At 35.5% G+C, this 22,543-nt stretch overlaps 2 protein-coding genes across 2 annotated transcripts in view; one reads left to right on the top strand and one right to left on the bottom strand.

Annotated features, from left to right (window-relative positions):
- Positions 1-1,383: 1,383 nt before the first annotated feature.
- On the bottom strand, positions 1,384-2,928 carry LOC132154319 (atypical chemokine receptor 2-like). The gene has a single exon (XM_059562863.1). The coding sequence runs from the start codon at positions 2,716-2,718 to the stop codon at positions 1,621-1,623; it is 1,098 nt and encodes a 365-aa protein (XP_059418846.1). The 5' UTR covers positions 2,719-2,928; the 3' UTR covers positions 1,384-1,620.
- A 9,691-nt stretch (positions 2,929-12,619) lies between these two features.
- Positions 12,620-22,543, top strand: part of LOC132155251 (GREB1-like protein) — a 75,892-nt gene continuing 65,968 nt past the window's right edge. Inside the window, exon 1 of the mRNA XM_059564128.1 lies at positions 12,620-12,724. The gene's annotated coding sequence lies outside the window, so the exon portion shown is untranslated. The remainder of the gene's footprint in view (positions 12,725-22,543) is intronic.

Genomic DNA, 22,543 nt, shown 5'->3' with positions numbered 1-22,543 from the left:
AGTTCACTGGAGAAACACTACTACCACTGCCTATAGGCTCTTAACTATGCCTGTCATTGACTATGAGTGAGATTATGACCAATGTCTGCTCTTGATCTCGTCTCATGTACTGACGCTGCGTGTGGACTTATTGCACAGCTTTGACCTCAATGAACCATCAGAAACTCTTTATTTATCTTTCAATTTACTAATGGCTAGCACCAGCGCAAATACTCTTTTGGCATTAAAAAATGACTGCTACTCGGGTCATAGGGCACACACACAAACACAAACGAGTCTGTTAAGGAGTCTGGACAAGGAGTCGGGTGAGTCAGTCCAGTTCATTTGTAAAAATGAAAGAATTTGTGGAAGTGAGAGGAGTTATCAATTATGTGTGAAAGGGGGGTGTTGCAACACATCTTCTCTAAACCTTTGTCACTTTTGAAAACAATTACAATTATAGAAATTTTAGCTCCTCAAAAATTCACCATTACTGTACATCTATGCTAAAAACATTCTTTTAGACTTAGACATTCAGCTGTTGATGAAGCCCCTAATGATTGCCACTTTAAGTTCTGATAAAACAGCTGATAAAAAAAGCCAGTTTGAGCCAGAGAGTTAACACTTAAATAGGCCTTGAACTTTGCATTATCGATACAGGTTTTTTTGTTTTTTTTTGTTATGAGAGACATAACCATTAAACATACAAAGACTGAATTTGACCTTCCATTGTAATTTTTAGTGATAAGACCAAATAATAATAATAATAATTGTAGGTAAAAAAAAAATGGTATGGCTAGGATCTTAAACTTGGAATTAATGTCTAAATTTTTAACTTTTGTTTATTAAAATAAATCCCCGAAAAGACTGGAGAAAATCGTAAAAAAAAAAAATTGTACTGCATAAAACTACTAACATAAAATAAGCAAAATATGACTCATATGAAGCAGCCGCTGGAGCACTGCAGAGTTTAGATTCAGCCCTAATTAAACGCCAACAAATCCTTCAGGTTTATTTGAAAGCAACATGTTATGTGTGTTGGAGCAGGGTTCAAAACAAAACTGCAGGGCAAACATGAGTTTGACATCCCTGGTATAGAGTATCATATATTTTGATAAATCTAACAAAAAGTTTTTTGTTTTTTTTTATGGAACAGTGCAGTTTGTCTAATCCTTTTTTCATAAAATTTAGACTAACTGGATCTTCTGTAACAGCAATTCGTGACTAAACAATATAAAGTTTTTTTTTGAAAATCGCTTATTTCAACTTAGCCCCCCCCCCCCAAAAAAAATATATCTTAACCTGTGATTTTATGCACTTCATCTTATATATTATGTTTTTTTTTAATCCTTGTGTGCAAGCACACTTGGCAACAAAACTCTTTCTGATTTGGATATCAAAACATATTACATCTATCCAAGCTTCAATGAAGCTCCTGAAGATAAAAGAAAAAAGATCAAAATATCCATTGAGCATTGTTTAATAGGCTCTAAGTTCTAATGTTAAATGTGAAGGGTCAAGGCTACTGTTATCTTTATGATAAGAATGTTGGGGAAAGACCAAAATAAACCTAAGAGATTAATGAAGTATAAACAGCATTGTTGGCCTAACTACTAAACTGCGATAAACGAAACAAAGCTTTTACATGAGCTCAGGTAAGAAATTATTAGATTGTTCACCACTCATGCTCAGGTCATGAGCTTGATATCGCTGAACTGCCTTCAGCTCTATAGCTCCCTCCTGACTTGACATAACTGTTGAACTGTTGGATTCCTGGTACTCCAGGTACAGATACTCCCTTGGGGTTTTGCAGGCATTTCTGAGTCGTCTCCAGACTTTTTTGTTTAAAAAAATGAACAAAACAGGATTGATGAAAACATGCATGAAAGCAATACATTCTGTCACATGAATAGCAAAGTCAAAGTGTATGTTAATGGTACAAGCATAAAAAATGTGGAGGTCTTGCAAAGTATGCAGGAAAATTACAACACTGTAGGGGAACCAGAGGAGAAAAAACATGAGGGTGAATCCAGTTTCATGTCTAAACACCGTAAACGTTCTCTTCACCTCAGCAACACATGATAGTCTGATGGAACAAAACAGAAGCACCAGGAATGGTACGACGAACCCAAGTATGTTCATCTGAAATCTTGTGTAGATTTTCCAGCCGATGTTATCGTTGAAGTGATAAGTGCAAATGAACACTTTGTGGAACTTTTGAGTCTCAACAAAGCTGACGTGAGCAGCTGCTGCCAAAATTGAGAAAAGCCAGACCAAAACGCACATAACAGTGTTCCTCTTGGGACTATTGAAGATGCTGGTGGTAGAAACAACACATGCCATGTCCATAAACCTCTGCAAGCTCAGACAAGCAACAAACAGGTTGCTGCTATACAAACTCACCATGTAAACCAATGAGACTGCCTTACAGATTTGATCACCAAAGATCCACTCGCTGCTGGCATACACTGCCCAGAAGGGAAGGCTCAGTGTGAAAAGAATATCTGATATGACCATGTGCAGAGGCAACACCTTCCTCAGAGTTTTGTATTTGATAAACAATGTTAGAAGAGTAAAATTCGTAATAATGCTCAAGGCACAGGTAATGGAATAGAAAACCGGTAGAAACACAAGGCTGAATTCCTTTACATGTGTCTTCTTGCAGACCCCAAATTCCTCAAGTTCTTCAGAATTATAATAGTCCTCATAGCTGTTGTCCTCTGTGTTTAATGCATCCATGGTTTTGAATCAGCTCAGAGTCTTTGTTGCTAATTTTTGTTACAGAGAGAGTATCAGTTCCCTGTTACTTAAGAATGTACTCCCACATCAGCCCAACACCCCAGGACACTTGCCCTTAAGCGTTATTCATTTCATTCTTCTGGAAAATCTCAGTTCCAAGAAACAAAACAAAGCATGGAAAAACACTTAGTATGCAGTGATCACCACCTGAACTTTTCGGTCAGTCAGAGAAGTCTTCTGTGCAAAAGCACTTTTTTGGGGTAGACCTTTATCAACAATAAGAGAGGAAATATGCTTGGCTGAGCATTGGGAGGGGCAGGAAAAGAGCATTTTACTCTCTCACACAAACACTTTCTGGCCCCCCTAAACAGCGTATTGACTCTGATCCCTCTCTGTAGAAATGACGTTCTGGGGGGTTGTTTGCATCTTGCCCCCTCTCTGTTTAGGGCCCTTGGAATCAGTAAAGCCGCTCCTGTTATTAGTGGTTAATCTCCAGCACGTGCATTCAGATCAGAGTATGTGCAATTTCCCCTCTGTGCTGAGCATTTAATAATCACTCCGCTCCCAAGTGATTTACAACACAGAACCGTAGCTCCCCTTGTGAAAAAGAAGTGCACTTAAGTATACTTTTATAAAGTGTACTTATTGCAAAAATAATATACTTTGAAAAAACACACATAAGTGTAAATTAAATATGTTATTTATTTAATAACATATTAATACATTGCCACTTAAATATATCGTATTTGTAATTCATTTCAAATCATATTTTAACGTTATATTAAATGCAATAAGTAGAACGTTTGAGTGATTTTATTCAAAGAACTTAAGTGAGACTAAAGTGGGACCTTTTAGTACATCTTTTTATGTACAATTATGTTCATAATTGCTTCTAGTGACTTTAAAATATGGTTAAAGTGTACTACTAATGTATTGTTAACTGACAGTTAATAATACACTTAAGTGTGGTTTTCAACCACATAAATGCATATTACAGTATTTGTATATCAAATATATAGTTTAAAATTACATTAATTGCAATTAGTTGAACTTTTGAGTGATATTTTTGAACCACTTAAGTGGGACTTTAGTATATTTTATATGTAGTTTGAAATATGGTAAATATGTACTTCTGAATAAGCAATTAATTTGAACTAAAATATACTTCAATGTCATATTTCTGGCAATGAAGTTGACATTTAGTATATTTAAATAGTAAATTTAAAAAGTAAAACAAAATAACTTAATTACCTAGTTACAATCAACGCAAACACTTAATGGAAAACCCTCTATTTATTGACTAAATCTGTAAAACAAATACACAAAAACGCTTTTTGCTGATGCACAAGAAAAACCCAACACTATACACATTTACAACACTTCAACTCACTTATTAGAAAGAGTCTGGAGAACAATGCAAAATCTCTTACATACAAAAGTACCTATTCTCGGCAAACATCTTTCTGTATGATGTTTAAGCCTGTTTCCTCATTGGGGACCTCAAAATGTCCACAAGGTCAAAATTTACTGGTATTACTATATTTGTGGAGTCATTTGGTCCCCATAGCATACAGAATTACTAACACACAAACACAAACTTAATACAAGAAGAAAAAAAAGTATCACAAAAATTATCATTCCATGTACAGTACAACAAATGAGACCTTAGTGTAAAACATTACCAAACTTTTGCCCCTGGTTTCACAGACAAGGCTTAAGACCAGCCCAAGACTAAAATGTAATTCTGAGTGGTTTCAACTGATTGAAAATTGACTGATCTTTAAAATATAAGTGCCTTTGTTTTGTCTCAAGATGCACACCAGTAATGTTTTTTCTAAGGCGTGTCAAAGAAAATGACTTAAATGTCCTCACTGAACTATGATCCAGGCTTAGTCGAAGCCCTGTCTGTGAAACCAGGCCATTAGTTCTCAAACCTTTACCAACATTAAACGGGACCGAAAAGTTTTCTTCTAAAATCTTACTCCAGCATTAGTGAATGCAAGTTTGACTAAATAAATTACCGCTACATTTAAAAAAATTAATAATAATAATAATTTTAAAAAAAATTCAAATGAACTTGCTGGGACATGCTGTCTGTCAATGTTCCCAGAAGCTCTCCATCGGCAGGAAACTTCACATGTCATGAAGCTGCCCACCATCTCTCCACAGTCTGTGTGAACGGAAAAATGATCCAAAGAGGCAGGAAAGTCAGAAAAAAAATACTTTGAGGAAAGAAAGACAGAAAAAAAAAACAAGACCAACCATTGTTATAAAACATATTGAGCCATTATAAATGGTGAAAGCAATAGACACAACTGCAGTCCAAAGTTTATATACACCTTGCAGTATCAGCAAAATGTTAATAATTTAAGCAATAAGAGGGTAGAGAGGTAGAATCATCAATAAATTGCAATTACTGCCCTGATGAAGTAATAAATTCTACAAGGTGTGTGTTTAAACATTTAACCACATCTGCATCCCCGAAGAGATTAATTAATGTTACCTCAATCATCAGGCCAACATCATAGAAGTATACTGGAAGATTTTCCTTCAGATTTCCCATAAACAGAAGAATTCCTGATCACACCATCTTCACTGACACTGGGCTTTAAAAATAGATAACATTTTTACAAACATTTATTATTCCTACTTTACAGGGAATAAAACATAACTGTATAAATATATCCAAAATTTCATTTTACATTTTAAATATGCCTTTAAAATATATGATGATTAGGGGGGCCTGTAAATGCATAGGTGAGAATAGATTACTTGCAAATGGAAAAGATTCAAAGCAGTTCAATTCCATAGGGATACTGACTTAATATAGCACCTTTAGCTTGTTGTATGTGATCAGGGTGAGCTGACTGGTCAACAATTCATTAAAAACTTCTAACATCACCTCTTCAGTACTGGTCTGTGTCTCCACATTGTATCTCCAGTAACAAAACCGTACTGATCCTGCAAAAATGAATAACACCAGATAAGCAGAAACATATTACATTACAAACACAAGCAGTAACGGAACATCTCGCTCTTCAAATGAAAAAAAAACTGCATTATTCCTATAGGTGGCTGATATACTGAATATTACTGGTTGTTATATCAATTGTATACAGAAAATATTACACGATCGGATATCTGAATTTTGTTCAGTAAATGTTTTCACCTTTTGTAATAGTTGTGAAGTCCCTCAGTTGTCCTCAGTGTGAAAATATGGATCTCAAAATCATACAGTCCCTTTTGGAAAGGGTTCAAACATGCAGAAGATAATGGAAAACCAAAGAATGTGCAGGAGCTGGAGGATTTTTCTCTGCTCAGGACCAACAAAGAGACTCATGAACAACTATCACAAAATAGAATAACAGTCGTGGATCATCCAGGTAACGACACATTATTAAGATTGAAGGGTATGTAAAGTTTTTTGAATGGGGTCATTTTCATAAATTCAGTTATTATTTTGTCTTGTGGAGTATATGTAAACATCTGTTATTTAAAATAGCTTATTCAGGACAACATTTTGCACATTCTGCAAACTACATTTATGAGCACAACTTTATATGGCCTAAAATAACCCTAAACCCTATAAGGAAGCCCATCTTGGAAATACAAAATAATTAAAACTTCATAAAAAAACACACCAGTCTTACCAAGAGTAGTGGTCTTGAGGGTTTTACGTATAACCCCTCTTTCACACCGCAAGCGTGAGCGGCGCGAGCAGAGCGTATTTTTTCCGGCGTCCATGTTAATCAATGAGTGCATTCACACCGGGACCAGGAGCAGCGCGTGAGCGTCAAGCAGGAGCGTCGCGTGAACAGCAGTGCAGCGGGGGTTTCGGCGTCCGTTCTATTTTTGCTGTGCTGCTCACGCTCAATTAAAGTGAAAGCACACTTTTGATGGACAAAATAAATGTGATTTAACACAAAACGTGCTCAAAATGAGAACAGAATAAGCATGTCAAGAGTTTTAACAACAATGCCAATGTCTAGTGTTTTAACAATTATGCCAGAGAAGAAAATCAAGTATAACAGATATGTATTTACCCATTTAAACTTTTTAAATAATCGGTTTTAGTTGAAAGTATGGTGTATTATTATAAAAACAAATGTTGAAAGAATTATACATTGTTTGAAATGGCTATATTGTCTGCCGAACACGCTTTGCAGCCGCTGCTGTGATGCTGTACTTATATGCTTCCAGTGTGAATACTCGCGAGAGTCTGCTAATGCAGTGACGATGTAGTTGCGCGGACGCGCTGCTCGCGCACCGCTCACCCACTGCTCATGCTTGCGGTGTGTAAGAGGGGTAAGGCCTTCAACCTGAACACCTTTAAAATCAAGCTGCCATCCAGTTCTTGACCTTCATTTAACTTGTGTATTTCCAAACTGCACACAATGAAAACCAGTGGTACTAATACACCAAATAATAGATCACACAGTAAAACATTTACAATAACTATAACTTCTTAACAAAAAAAATAAACATATTTACCTTATATCAAGTGGCACTTTTTCTTTTGAGGCCTTCTTTTATTTTTTCTTAAAACCATTGTACTGTCCCATGCCTTGTCAAATTCAAAGCATGGGACAGAATCTCATGCAAGTGTTGTTTTTTCTTTTGCTTTGCTACAGCATTATCGTCAGAGGAGGCCATCAGTATAACATCCTTTTTAAAAGTCTGATGGTATTGTGTCCTTGGCCTGTAAAAAGAACTAAATACAAAAAATTAATTATAAATTACTTGAGATCCTTAGTTCTGAAAATGGCTAAGCTCTCTAGTCGGTGTGGGACTGGGACTTAAGTTGGTAAGACATAATATCATTTTTAACTATAGAGGCCGGAAATTGTACTCTGTCTGGGTCTGTGTGTCCCTCTCCCTTCCCAGAGAATATTTTTTTTATCTTTGTACCTTTTTCTAGATCGAGACTGCCAGTTACCATACTGGTGGCGAGTCTGATTTCGTGGTCCGTGAACTTCGCCGATGGATGATGTTGGGCATCAGTTGCCTGTTATTGATTCTTTGTACACCAGGAGTCGATGCCGAAACAAAGTGAGCAATTCAGATTCTGTTTCTGACTGCGGTTGAGCATTAAGGGGCGGTCACACTGCACTTTTCATTCCATTGACTTCCATTCATACGCATGCGAATGCGTCAGACCGGAAACGCAGGCTCATGCAAAAAATTTTGCATTTCACTGCGTTCGAAAGTTCAAGTTTGGTGAACTCTGACCTGCGAATTCGCATCACGTGAAGTCGTGTGACCAGTAGATGATCGATACGTCACTGCGTGACCTCTCTTTACAGAAATTAAAGAAAGAAGGAAGTGCTAATTTTAGCCGTAGCACAGCATCCTATTTTATATAATACATATTTAAAAGATGAAAAAAAAGAAGCTGCATGGTTCGCAGTGTCAATGGAAACAGGAACAGATGATACATTTGAATGAGGACATGTTCTATAATTTTTTTATTGTTTAGTGTGTGTATATATTTATAGAGATAGAGAGACAGAGAGTACAATATAATAAGACGCTTTCGACGCCGTCGCAAAAGACACAGTAAAAGCACAGATTAATCCATGCTGTGCTAACTGAGGGGAAACCCTTATATCTTGCTCCTGTCCATATTCGCAGCGGCGTCCGAAATAATTTCGCAGGTTCAAAGGCTAGTGTGACCGCCCCTTTAGGCGACACGTTGGAATAGTGGGCGAAGCAAGAACATTTAGCATTTATGCATTTCGCATTAACATTTATGAAATCACTTGCATATATGTCTGTGCACAACTAAAGTGTACGTCTTTCTTATCTGAATTTTATAAGTTTAATGAATTTTTTTTTTGCATGTATGCGCGAGTGTTTTATAGATGTGTATGCCTGCATATGTGCAAGTGTTTATAGGTGTATATGTATGGATCAAGTTTAAATGTATATGCGAGGATGTATAGGTTAGTCTGCATGCAGCGAGTCTATATGTATGTGCGTGTGGTGTTCTAGGTGTATATGCACGGATCAAGTTTATACGTTTAAGTGATAGGTGTATGCATGTGTCCACTTTGTATGTAAACGCCTTTATTTTCCGCATTCTACTGCAGCTCCATGCACAATCGTCATACCTGCAAACTAGTCGCTTTTCGGCGAAAATCGCTGTTTTGAATGGGAAAATGTCATCCAATGTCATCTCTCTCTTTTGTAACTGGTCTTTTGGATTTTTTTCTGTATGAAAAAATAACGTCATATCATAAATGATAGGAAACCCAGCAACGACGATTATCAGTTTCTCCTCCATTTTCTCGGAACTAATGTTTTGGTAGGAACGAAAGTTTACATCTTATGTTTCTCCGAAATCAGCCAGCGCGAAGGATGTCTATATTCTGATTAGTTGCTGGCGTTTTGCCACTGCTTGCCGCTGAACCGCGTCATAGCTCATAGATGATCCGAAAAATGACAGTGGGTAATAAACCTAATGCGGTCTGTGTCCTTAATATTGATCAAGCAACAAAAGAAAAAGAAAAGCATTCAATAAGGATTAATTATATTTTATTCTTTTAAATATGTCTGCTTGAAAGAATAAAAAATGATGTATGCAAGTAGTTATAAAGATATATCCATATATCATTAATTGAAAAAAGACTGTTCTACATTAGGAAAAGTGGTTTTATTCACAGTAGTTAAATCTGTATCTGTATTGCATGTTCAATCTTTAAAATCAATTATATTAACAGGTTAATAGATGTTTTATCCGGGAGTATATAGGTTTGTACATTTTAGAGACATTATAAATTAATGTATTACAATTTAACTAAACCCATTATATTTTATATTTTATTTGATTAAATAAAATAAAATCTTATTGTATTTCAAGGACTAAAACTAGACTAAACATAAAACAATTCAGATGACTAAAATATGACTAAAACTAAATGGCATTTTAGTCAAAAGACTATGACTAAAACTAAATAAAAATTTGCTGTCAAAATTAACATTGTTATCTGATTTTTTTATGTATATCTTGTCATAAGAAATGAGCGAAATGAAAACGAACACGTAATGAAACAAGACCAATTGGTGCCTGGTTTAATGTTAATGAGTGATCGAAACACCTGCTCTGGCGGATCATTTAACGTTGACTAATGCAGTGGGAGTTGGCTGCAGTATTGTTGTTTACAGTTTTACAGTATTACAGTTGTTTTATGTTCAGTGGTGTTAATAAATGTTTCGGTTTTTTACCTCAAGAAAACATTGAATTTTCCCTTTATTTTCTTCTTGTGGGGGGGGTACTGAAAAATCTGTCACCTTTTTCAGTCCTTCTGAGTTTGCAGGTATGAATCGTGTCTGTGCAGCTTTGAAAGTATACTCAACCACAGATGAGCGAGTTTGACACATGCGCAGGACCACATATAGTGGACTGTTCTGCTTAAATAAAAACACTTTGCACATGTTCCAAAAGTATTTATTTCTATTCATTTTCATTCAAATCTAAATTAAAATGTTATAAGCCATTAACCAAACCAACCAACTACAAGGTAAATCACAAAATTACAAATATATATATATATATTAAAAATCACACAAAAAGACAATGGTATGACTGTGTACTTCCCCCTGTTACCCCATCATTTAAAGCGCTAAAACCAGCTGTCAGATGTTTTCGCACCACTCCCGGTTGCTGAGCAACGTGCGTGAGTTTGACAGCTGCCTGTCAGAGTGACTCAGTCGTTTTTTAGGATTGTAAATCTAGTAAAAGAAATGGACAAATACAAGCAGTGTGTGGACAGTGCACAGTAAAAGTGTACAGTGTGTGCGCAGCTTTCATAATACGATACATACATTTAATTAACTTTTTTTTTTTTAATTCTGCAATTTTGCGCCCCGTCCAGCAGATGGCCCCCCAGGCGGCCGCCTGTGTCGCCTGTCGGCAAAGCCGGCCCTGGCTAGTGTCATCTAGTGGAACTACAAAAATAAAGCAAGTGTTCAAACAGGAAAAGTATTCTATTTTCAAAAAAGGCTCAACATATTAGGAAGAAACTATAGTTAGTTGTATCGACCCAAACACACGTATGTGTGTGTGTGTGTGTGCGTGTGTGTGTGTGTGTGTGTGTGTGTGTGTGTGTGTCTGAGAGAGAGAACGAGAAAAAAAATATTATTGTACGAAAATATTCTTAATAAACAATTATATTATATTAGGAGTTAGTTATTTGTTATTTTTAATACAGATAATAATTGAATATGAATAACTGATATAAAGATACCTTACAAAATTTTGGTTATGTTTTCGACACTAATAACAGTGAATCGTTTCCTCTGTTTGTCTGAAGAACACAGAGTAGCAACTCACACTGACTCACCCCAGCATTATCCAGCACGTCCCGACAGATTTGATGGTGGTGTGCACTAGAGTGTGTGTGTGTGTGTGTGTGTGTGTGTGTGTGTGTGTGTGTGTGTGTGTGTGTGTGTGTGTGTGTGTGTGTGTGTGTGGACGCTGTTCTTGAGCGGTTGAGAGGAGTGGAAGCAATGGCGTGTTTATAGCAGTGTCATATAAGAGCATCAGCAGGAAGGAACTGCTTAATGAGTGTGTATTTGGATGTAATAAGTCATGTGGTTTGTGCTGCTTTCCTACTAGATAACATAAAGACTGAACATGACACAATGAGCCTCATCCACAGAATCCAGACCTCATTTACTGAGCCTCTCAATCCTGGATTTGTGTTTGATATTGGATCATCAGTGAAACTGTGTCATCTAAAAATGTAGATGAGGTTCTTCATATGTTACAGAGAAAGAACAAAGAAAGAAGAACAAGAAGTTCTTACAAAGAAAGAAGTATCTTATAAAGTATTTTATGTTGTATATAATGTCAGTTCAAAAAGTAAAAAATAAAAAAAAGTCTCACTCTCTCTCTCTCTCTCTCTCTCTCTCTATATATATATATATATAAATACAGGGTACAATTATGTATTATTAATTATGTATTTTCTGGATGACATACATTTTAAAATATTTATTTACTAAGCAGAAACTGAAACCATATAAATAATAGCTAATACCTTTCAGTAGTTGATGCAGTCCTGCGGTCACGTGAAAGAAAACATTTGATAAACCTTAATGTCCAGCAGGGGGCGCTAAAGTACCGTCTGTATTAATGAGCCTACCTTCTTTTTATCAAGCGGCTCCTAAGAAATTAAATCATGTTGTTTTAGTATAATTATTTTCACATATAGAACGATGATTAGATGTTTGTATCTCTTGTTTACATTATTCAAGACATAAAAAGTGTTTTAGCCTATGTCTCGGTCCAGGGGATTTATGAACAGGATTGATTTATTTGTATGATTTGCCTTTAATTATAAAGGCTATTAGAATAAGCTGTAAAACGAGCAGCACCATCCAAAATAAAATACTCTTGCAGTTTGTTAGCTGAGAAATAAAACACAAAGCCAAAACAATTTGACTAGTCTCATGTTTTTTTTTTTTTTTTTAATGCATCACATTTATTTTCCACATTCCTAAGTAAAGCATATAGTTCATAAATCTCTGCTTCGGTGCTGGTGCTGTGCACATACTAAAACGTTTTGTTATAGCAAGACGGGAATCGGGAATCGTTGATAGCCTACTTTGGACAGCTAAATTCTGAAAGTTGCACTATTATTTATTTTACTTTAATGCAATTTTAAGAATAGTGTTTGTTAGAGAATATTTGCATTTTTGAGAATGTCTGAATGTTTGTCAAGTTTATTGTGATTTTAAAATGTGTCAGTTATTAAGAATATCGTTTGCCCATCCTTGGGATAATAACCCTTATAAAATCAGTTTGTCCGGAGCTGGATGTTTTGGGTGATCATATGCACAGTGGAAACAATGGTACGTGACGTGACAGAACGTACAGTCAGTCAATACATCGAGCTCGAGCGGAAGACAGTCAGTGCGCGAGAGATAAAAAGAAGGGAAGTCTGCTGAAGAAAAAGACGACCTCACACATCTGGACGAAACCGCTACCTGCTCACAGGATTCGGTAGATTATCACATAGGATGATGAATTTAATTTTTTCTCGTGCGTAATACCTACTTTGATGCCAAACAGATTGAGTTTGGTAAATAAAAAAATACTGCTGTCTATTGACAGCTTGACTTTTCTATCTGAGCTTGGTTTACTAAAATTACGCAATATATTTAGTTTACTTGCAATGAAGTTTGACAGCACATCATGTGACTTTAACTCTATCAGCATCATGTCTATCTAAAACATTATTTACAGATGCTTACCGAACCGGGATTTTGAAAAGATTAATATAGCATAAGTAAACTTTACTCAAATGCTTTTAATGTTGTTAAAATTGTGTGCTTAGTTTAGTTTATAAAACGATCATGTGTTTAGGGTGTCAAATTAAACCACACTGGGGGTCATAAAGTTGTTGTAGAAAATAAACAAGTCTAAACTTGTCAAAACTGAGAATTTGTTGGACATTTGATGTGTAGGCTGCGTTCATAGGTACTGAGGCTCTGCTTGTGGTTCTGCTGTCATTGAGTGAGTTTTCAATAAGGGAAAGCATGAATTTAGAGGAAAAATTATAATAATTGTTATAAATATAAATCGTTTTAAGTTCAAAGAATATATTTAGATTTTTATTTTAGTTATATTGTATAACTTTTCCTATCTTTTAAGACCATTGACAAACTGTAAACTGAAGACTTTGACAAAGAGATGACTTTTAACACCAAGGTCAAACATCATACGTTAAAAATGTTCCTCCCTCAAACATAAAGGTTCTTTGTTAGCATCAGTGCTTCCATGAAGTGGAAAAAGGTTCTTCAGATCATTCAAATATTTTTCACAGTAAGAAAACAAAAAATAATTTAAGAAAAAGAAGAAGATGAAAGGTTCTTCAAGGAGCCCAAAACAGTTCTGCATATACCGCATTGCTGTGAAAAACCCCTTCTTGTGTATTTTAGCTGTTCTGACTGGTCAGCATTTCATAAAATAAAACTGACCATTTTATACCTTTTAGCTTTTTGTATATCATATCACATCACAAAGCAAGGTACTTCTTTCACATTTGAAAATGTCAGCTACTTTCGTTTGAGGTTTTGCAACACAACACTGAGGATGGTCTTTCTATTAAATCCTTTTATCCGTAGACTCAGAATCATCTGAGTGGATTGGATCTAGTTTTGAATTTGATTTCTAGTCTTTTTTTCTGTCTTTCTGTTTCTCTAGTTAGCTGTTAGTAGATAATCATGAACTGAATTATATCTTATATCTAGAGATTTTCAGGTGTCAGTGATCCTCAGGGAATCCTGGGTTGCAGTCTTGGGGCAGCGCCTATAAACCAGTCTATCTTGATCACATTCCCATCTAAACTGGACATTCATCTGATGTCCTTCACGGTCCCACGACCTGAAGGTTTAAAGCAATGTTTTGGTCACATTCCTGTGTCCTCGTGGTCTCATTCTTCTCCAACCCCTGAACATTTCTGCTCTGTGTCTTTAGAGGTCACAGACACTTCGGAGCCAAAGTCAAAAGCCAGCTATGAGAACGCTGGACTCCCAAACATGCATTTGGTAATGAAACTGAAAGTACACCTCAGAAAAAGAGACAAACCGTTAGCTGTTGTAGCTATCACAGTTGACTATGACTTTCAAAGTGAAGAAAAATCAAATTTTTGATGGCCTAGCTGAAAACTATGACGCAAATACAATAAAAATAGTAACTTTTGGTGATGTCTGCATGAAACAACATGCAATTTTGTTTCCATAATGTGATATTTATAGTAAAAAAAAAGCATATTCATAATAAAAAATATATTTTTCAGCTTTATAAAGAATAGTCCTTTACAATCCCCAGCACAAAGCTACAGTCCTTTTAGGTAGACCTCTCTATGGTGTTTCAGTCAGTTAAAGATGAACACCATGTGAGGAACTGAGGCTCAAGTGAGGTCAGGTTTTAATCAAGATGGCATTGGTCAGGTATTAAGTTCTACACTCTCAATACAATCAGGCTTAAGTGGTAATTCAATCTGGTTCCTCCTGCTTCTGATTTTCCACTCTGGGGTGATTCATAAGACAGACCAACTGTCAAAGCTGCTACTGTATCCGCACGAGCTTAGAGCTTATGAAAAAGTCCTTGAAAAGACAAGGTTTTCTGGGTGGCCTTTTGGTGCTGGAGGCATGTACAGTTGTGTCCCCTGGCGGAGCCTTTAGGTCAGGGGTCTTGGACGGTGACCATCTGGACCTTTAGGGGGTGGTTTCCTAAACTGCTGCCTTTGTTTGCCCAAAACAATTGGAAGTTAATCTGAAGGAGATAAGAATAGCTTCACGTAGCATGCAACGAGACATCTCTTCCTGCTTCTGTCTCTTTCTTGAAAGAGGTTTTGACTGGCTGGCATCTCAGAGGAGGTGTTACAAAAACAGGCCTTCTTTCCAGGAGTCAAGGTTCTGATCTGATGCTGCTTTTAGAAGGGTTGGACTACCAACTATAACCATTTAGCCAGAAAAGAATTCATTGACAAGTGGGGATATATTTAGACCCTTTGCATTCACTTTGCATTGACTTTAAATGGCACTGTAGCCAAGCCAGGATCAAGTTATGGTGTTATTAAAAATAATGAGGTCAAAACAATATTTAAAAAAATCTAACATCTATGAATGGATCATCTATGAACGTGAAATGAAAGGTTCTCTGTGTTGAGTTTCTTTTGCTGTTTGTTGATTGTCAGTGAGTTCTTCACTCTAAAGCTCTTGTGCACTGTTATATATCGAACCCTTTGTCTCTGTGGGCCAGAAACCTGCAGGGAGCACACAAAGGTTCTGCTGAAAGCTGCTTGACGTCTCCTACACAGATAACACAGCTCAATGTGACTTAGACACTTCATTATTGATTGATTTCTTATTTTTAGTTTTCCTGTTACCATGGTAACTGTTTGGTAAGTCCTTCTCCTCTGTGATCTTCCTCTCTTCCTTCCTTCCTCTCTTCCTTCCTTGGTCATGTGTCATTACTCTAATGTGTTTTGACATGGCCATGTGTGTGCTAAACTTCTTTCTGTCATAACAGAAGGGGTTTGGAAGAAAACCTAATTTAAACTGCATTGGATATCAATAAAGTCAAGAGGGGCCGGTTTTCAGTATCCAGTATTGATCTGTGTAACACGATAAAATCAATCACTGAACAAAGAAGAGCAGAATCAGCATACAATTACATTGCTTAAATGACCATTAAACTTACACATGCTGTTTCTCTCATTTCTTCCTGGTGTTGATTTATAGTATCACTCTTCAGTCAGTTAATCAGCTGATGCTGAATTCTTGGTGTTTTTGTGCATTTATGTTGATAGCGGTTACTGAAATCATCCTATTATTATCCAGTTATTTAGTCCATACTGAAATGCATGCAAATGTTAATGATTAGTGTAGGACAAATACTGTATATTGGTCTAGAAGCAATACCCATAATATTTACAATATATGTTTGGGGCCATTAAGTTTTTTTTATTTATTTATTTATTAGTTCTGTGCTTTGCTTTCAGCAAACATGCAATAAATTGATCAACAGTGACAGTAAAGACATTTATAATATTACAATATTATCAATTATAATATTTTTAAGCAGTTCAACTGTTTTCAAAACTAATAATATTAGGAAATATTTCTTGGGCAGTAAATCATCATATTAGAATGATTTCTGAAGATCATGTGACACTGAAGACTGGAGGAATGATGCTGAAAATACAGCTGCGCATCACAGAAATAAATTACATTTTAAATAAATGCATCCTTGGTGAGCACAAGACATAAAAAAAAGAAAAAAACATTTTGAACCGTAGTGTACTTTAGCAATTAATGCACTTAAAAGAGGTCTTTTTAAGACCTTATTCTGTTGTTGTCCTCTGTGCATTTGTTGTTTCTGTGCTCTTTTGACCACTAGTGACCACCCTATTGTTTGAAACTCTTGGAATAGACTGACCATGACTCAGACAGCAGGTGTTTCTTTCTCTAGATAAACATCTTGGTCTTTCTTAAGCAGCCTGTTTCAGTGGATTTCATCCAAGATTATAATAACTACATTGAGCCAAACAGTTGCAAATTGCATCTTAAAGTTTGCTAGTAGTGCTGGATTGAGCAGATCAGGGACCAGTTTTGCATTGGTTTTGAAATATAAATGTTGGAAATACAAATTGTGCCTTGAGATAATTGTAAAAGATAGCAGATCTCGAGAGGCAAACATAAATGTTGCTTCGTCTTCCTGTGGCCATGGTAACAGATGAAGGTCAGAGGAGGGGCTTCAGCCCACATCGAAATAACCTATATAAACATATATGTTTTAATATAGCCTAGGTTTTGATATAGGTTTTTAATATATGTGACATATATAAAATTGGCAGTTTTCCTATATTATATGTGCATATAAACTGCATATAGGTTTCATTTATGCGCATATATCCATGTGGGAGCATTCAGCTGGGAGCAGGAGAAGGGAAGTCATCATTGCAATTACGCTGTTAGTTAATAAAAGTTATTTGAGATACTCCATTGGTTCTCTGAACTGCTTTTATTAAATGCCGTTTTTCATTTTGATTCTGTCAGCTGCTGCAGATCTTCTGTGTTTACCGTTAACCAAGAAACTGCTAAAAGTGAGAGGTTATTAATGGCATTACTGTGGTGCAGTGTGTGGTGTTTCTTGCGAGGCAGAACGTTTGGAAGTCCATTTGAGTAATTGTGTGTTTATATCAATCTTTCAGGACACGCTGTTCAGTCTGAATGATTCAGTTCTATGAAAAGTTTAGTGAGGGCTAATGTATGTCTAGTTTTTAAGGTGATATGAACTCTAGTATGACTCAGATTGGACGTCATCCCAATTATTACATGTCATTATAAAAAAATATTTCACTGCAGAATTAAAGAGACAGTTCATCAAATATGATTTTTTTTTTCATAAATTAGCTCAGTGTTCAGTCTGAGATTGAAAAGCATCCTCTGCTCAGAACTGCATGCTCAATTTGAGATTAAGATTTAGTCTTGAAGTCTGTAGTTATCCTGAGAATTCAATGCTCTAGGAATCTGCGTGACCTCAGTCCTCAGTCCTTTTTTCACCTGGCTGTGTTCTGCCTGGCCGCTTGTAAACTTTTAACCTGTCCTCTTCTTTAATAACAGGGCAAGAATGCATGGACTTCTTCTTTGCATTGTCTTTCTCTCCATGTGTAAAAATGACAGAAGGAATGAGAGATGGGATGTTGAGTGACTTTAACACTCTGGCCCTCTTCAGACATTTTGGACCGAAAAATATTATACTTTGAAATGTAAAGAATCGTAGCTTCATCGGAATGAGATGACACTTGGTGACTTTTGTCACATTAGCAATATGAACACACACAAAAAAAAAACATGAACATGATTTGGATAAGTTAAAGAGTCCAAAAAATAATAGTCACACTTACCTTCTTCACGGTCAAAAATGACCGACATAGGAAATGAATGGGAAATATGAAAAAATGTGAAAACTCAGTGATTCTTTTGGTGATACAAACTACAAATCAGCCACTTGTTAGGAAAAAAGTGTGCAACAGTCAAGGGGTGACTCTCCAGAATATCAGGAGTGCAAAATAGACACCAATCAATAAATGGAAAAATACAAAATGGGCTCTCTCTCTCTCTCTCTCTCTCTCTCTCTCTCTCTCACACACACACACACACACACAGAAATGAACCGGTAAGACTGCAACATTAACATTTATTGAAGTACATTGAATAAAATATTAATTAATTACAAAATGTTTGTATAGTGTTTTGAATGACCACTTTTCATTCCTTATTTTTTTAGATTTTTTAATTATCAAATAACAAAAATGCGTTCTATGTGGTCCCTTTCTAACAAAATTTTAATGTTTGACTGTAATCATAATGTAAAATCGGATACTTATCTAACCAAAAATATCTAAACCTTGACAAAAAGTAATCTTTTAGAATGTCTAGATATAGATCTAAATGCAAAACCTAAAAAAAATGAAGAGATGAGGTCTAAAAAACTATGGGAATCCACAAGTCTCTGTATATATCTATATAGGGTGCTATACAAGAGGTTACGCAACATTACACAAGTTTTTATTTTTTAATGCCTCCAGATTGCCCAATTCTCACATCAAAAAATGGATTTTAAATGCTTTCACTCTATTTTAATGTGAAATATTGCATTTATTAAAAAATAGTAAATAAATAAAGAGATAAAAACATATATATTAATCCTAATGGTGAAAATAGCTGATTAAAATTGTATAAATATTGCATAGTTTCATAAAAGTCCCTAAAAATCATAAATAATAATCGTAAAATATTATTGAACAAAAATATATTACATTGGTTTTCCTAAAGAAAAAAAAAAGTTACATTTCAAGGCTTCGGTCACTTTTGACCGCGGAGAAGGTAAGTGTGACTCCTAAACGAAGAGGGCCAGAGGGTTAAAAGAGTCAAAGTGTCACGAAGTTCTTTCTCATTAGTTTTATTAATACCACACTTATAGTGAAGTACCAAAAATAACAATATAGTCTTTGATTATCAATCTTTTATATATATGTTTATGTATATGTGCATCCAAACTGAAGAGTTTTGGTTTCATTATCTAGCTCTGAAAAGACACATTTCCAAGAAGTGTCTTCTGCATATTTTGGCCTTGGATTCGACAATATCACACAACTGGATCAATGTAGCTAATTTCACAAAAGATCACGTCCCCTCCCCCTCTGAATGGAGATGTCAAAGGTTGCTGACCTCTTGCTTTCATGTGCATTGAGCATCCCTCGGGGGGTGGGCTGCTCCCCTCCAAAGCCCTTCACATCAGCTAATATATCTTTGTTTGGACCTGAAAGCTGTTTTCTTACATTTTGTTTTCCCACATGACAGATTTTACTGTAAGAGATAAAGCAGCACCAAGAGTAAAATAAATTATGTGCAGCCTTGGACAGAAACTATTTTACTAAATCTTGTGCTTCATTCTAAAAATGTAACTTTTAATAATAATAGAATTAATATTTTTGTATGTTTTTGGAAAAATATCTAGTAAAATCTGTAGTTTTTCACAGTTTTGCCTGCATGTGTGACAAATTTATTTATTTATTTATTTATTTATTTAAGTGAAATAATTTCATGTCAAGTACCTATATACTAAATCTTTTGTAAAAATGATTTATAAAAAGAAAAAGAAAAAAGGATGATTTGCAAAACTGAAAATGTTAGTATAAACCTAAATGTAAAGTTTTATGTTTAAATCTAACCTTTTAAATTAGAAATTATCAAATATTAAATGATATTTACATGACAAGGATCCCAGTATTGAGATATATATATATATAAATGTAGCCAAATTTTCAAAGCTGTGGGTGGCCACAATGTAAATGTTTAAGAGCCTAATGTTGGACAGGATGCGTCCTCCTTGGTGTCTTATAGTGGCTGTGACTGTAATGTTGAGTTCCAGTCTGTGAATATGCAAATTTTATGCTCCAGCGTTTATGAAGAAATTAGATTCCAGGCTTGAATCCCAGCCCCAGTTGTTTTAATTATACTGAGTTTGTACAGTTTAAAGGGAAGGAAGAGCATAGAGGATTGTGTTGATGTGATAGTGTGCTTGGACTTGGCACAGATGGATGTGCGTCTCCTCGTCTCCTGGTAATCCTGGGCACTGAAGAGCAGGACGGTCCTTATCTGCAGCACATGGGTGTTGGTCCTCTTCCTGCACCTCTCCTTCAAAAGGCTGAAGTTTTTAGCGCACACAGCTTATCTGCACCGGCCTCCAGTCATTTGCTAGGAAACATGTCTGGAAACAAATCCAAGGAGTTGGATTTGAAGGAAGACATGTCACGATGAAGGACGAGGAGGCTGTGTGAGCACTGTCCCACATAGCTGCACTTCCAACACTTCATTAGCAACGTTGAGCTGAGCATTTGAGCCAGGAACTTTTTAGATAAATCATAAAATATGTATCTGTGTTAGTATTGCTCATTTCAGTTAGTGCAGTGGTTCTCAACAAAAAAAAAAAACCTTGTTGGACCTATGACGTCTCTTTGTAAACACTTCTGGTTCCATCGTCCCAAAGTCAATGTTTTTTTAATGGGATTTTGGTTAAATCCCCTATAATAAGGTCCATGGTTAACACAATCTGAAGACACTTCACGTTTAATTCTACGTCATAAAGCAGACCAGTTTCATCCCACTCCTGATTTTTTTCTCAGTTGCTAACAAGTTGCTAAATGGGACTACAGGCATTGGCAGAGACAATTCTTTTTTTTCCAATTGTGGTATTTTCTAATTTATGGTACAATTAATTTAAGAATAACCAATTAATACTTTTCCCCATTTTATACTGTTGTTCGACAATGGATTTTTGCTTTACCCCGAAATGCAACTACAAGTCTTTGGATGGAAGATGCACGTTTCATCACCACTTTCCTACAGATGCAGATCTAGGTTCACACCATAAGGTAAACTCATATTTTGATTATTTAGTGCAAACACCACATTTTTACCATGGTCACAATGATACAGAGTGCTTAAAGCCACGCTAAAATAACATGTTTACGGCCACATGAAGCTGTTAGGAAGTAGAAAGATTGTGGATTTTCTAGAAGCAAAAATAAAATAATATGTTGTATAACCACCCTAACAAAATTATTTGCTGAAATACTTCACTAAAATAAATGTAATCTTACCCTATCCATTGACTTGCTAACTCGCTTGTTATTTAATTGAATTAAGGCACTAGAATTTTATTGAATACTACATGGAGACACATTTTTTATTAAAATATTAATATCAATTAAGGCTTTATTGACTTTTAATGCACATTATTTTTAAATGTACACTCTTAAAATAAAAGGTACATAAGCTGTCATTGGGGCAGTACCTTTTCAAAAGGTACGGTTGTGTACCTTTTAGGTAGTAATATGGACTCTTTAGGTACAAAGGTGTGCCTTTTGAAAAGGTACCGCTCCAGTGACAACTTTTGTACATGTGTACAATACAGATCTGTAACTGTATCTGTAAGTTCATGATAATGGTTGATATTTAACATTTATTTTAATAAAACCATTTCCAAATAATTTGTTTTTAACTTATTTATTTATATATTTTTAAACATTTGAAGATACTGCTTGCTATAGTCATTCTGGTCAATGGTCAGCTCTCAGTACAAATGTGTGAAAGATTGACTTTTTGCTTTGTGCTTGTTCTATTATAGCACTGGTTCTCACCTAAATTGTGAATGTAGATAACAGGTTGAAAAATAGAGAAAAAACTAAATTTAAAAATAAATAAATAAAATCAGGAGAAAATAAAGGCTATAAAGAAAACAACCTTGAAAAAATATACTGCTGGGAAAATAACTAAGATACTATTGAGATTATTTTATTATTATTACAATAACCTATAATTCTAAATGATTTTGCAGGGACATGAGTGTTGTGGTTGTGATCTTTTTTTGGTTTAGTTTTCTGTTTTCCGTTCTCCTGCCTTGTTTGTTTCCATGGTTTTTTTATTTAATTAGCTCCACACCTGTTTCAGTCCTCCCAATTAAGTTGTCCTTTCTCTTTGGAGTGTTACAAGCTGATTGTGCGTAGATAAGATCCCTGAAGTTGCAAAGACTAAAATCTCAAAACCAAAGAGATATTCTTTATAAAAGTATAAAGAATATGAAGACTCTGTCACGCCCCCCTTAAACATCTCATTCAAACACGCCCCCACATGTCTACATCACGATGTGGAAATATCTGCATAATGCCGCCCAAATGTTCATGCAAAGAAAGAAGTGTGTTTCAGTAACACAGTTAGTGTTTAAGCAGTCATGTCAGGGAGA

The sequence above is a fragment of the Carassius carassius genome, chromosome 12 (genome assembly GCF_963082965.1).
Source record: "Carassius carassius chromosome 12, fCarCar2.1, whole genome shotgun sequence".
Classification (NCBI taxonomy): Eukaryota; Metazoa; Chordata; class Actinopteri; order Cypriniformes; family Cyprinidae; genus Carassius; species Carassius carassius.
The sequence above is the reverse complement of the archived record's forward strand: the minus strand, read 5'-3'. Positions and strand labels throughout refer to the sequence as shown.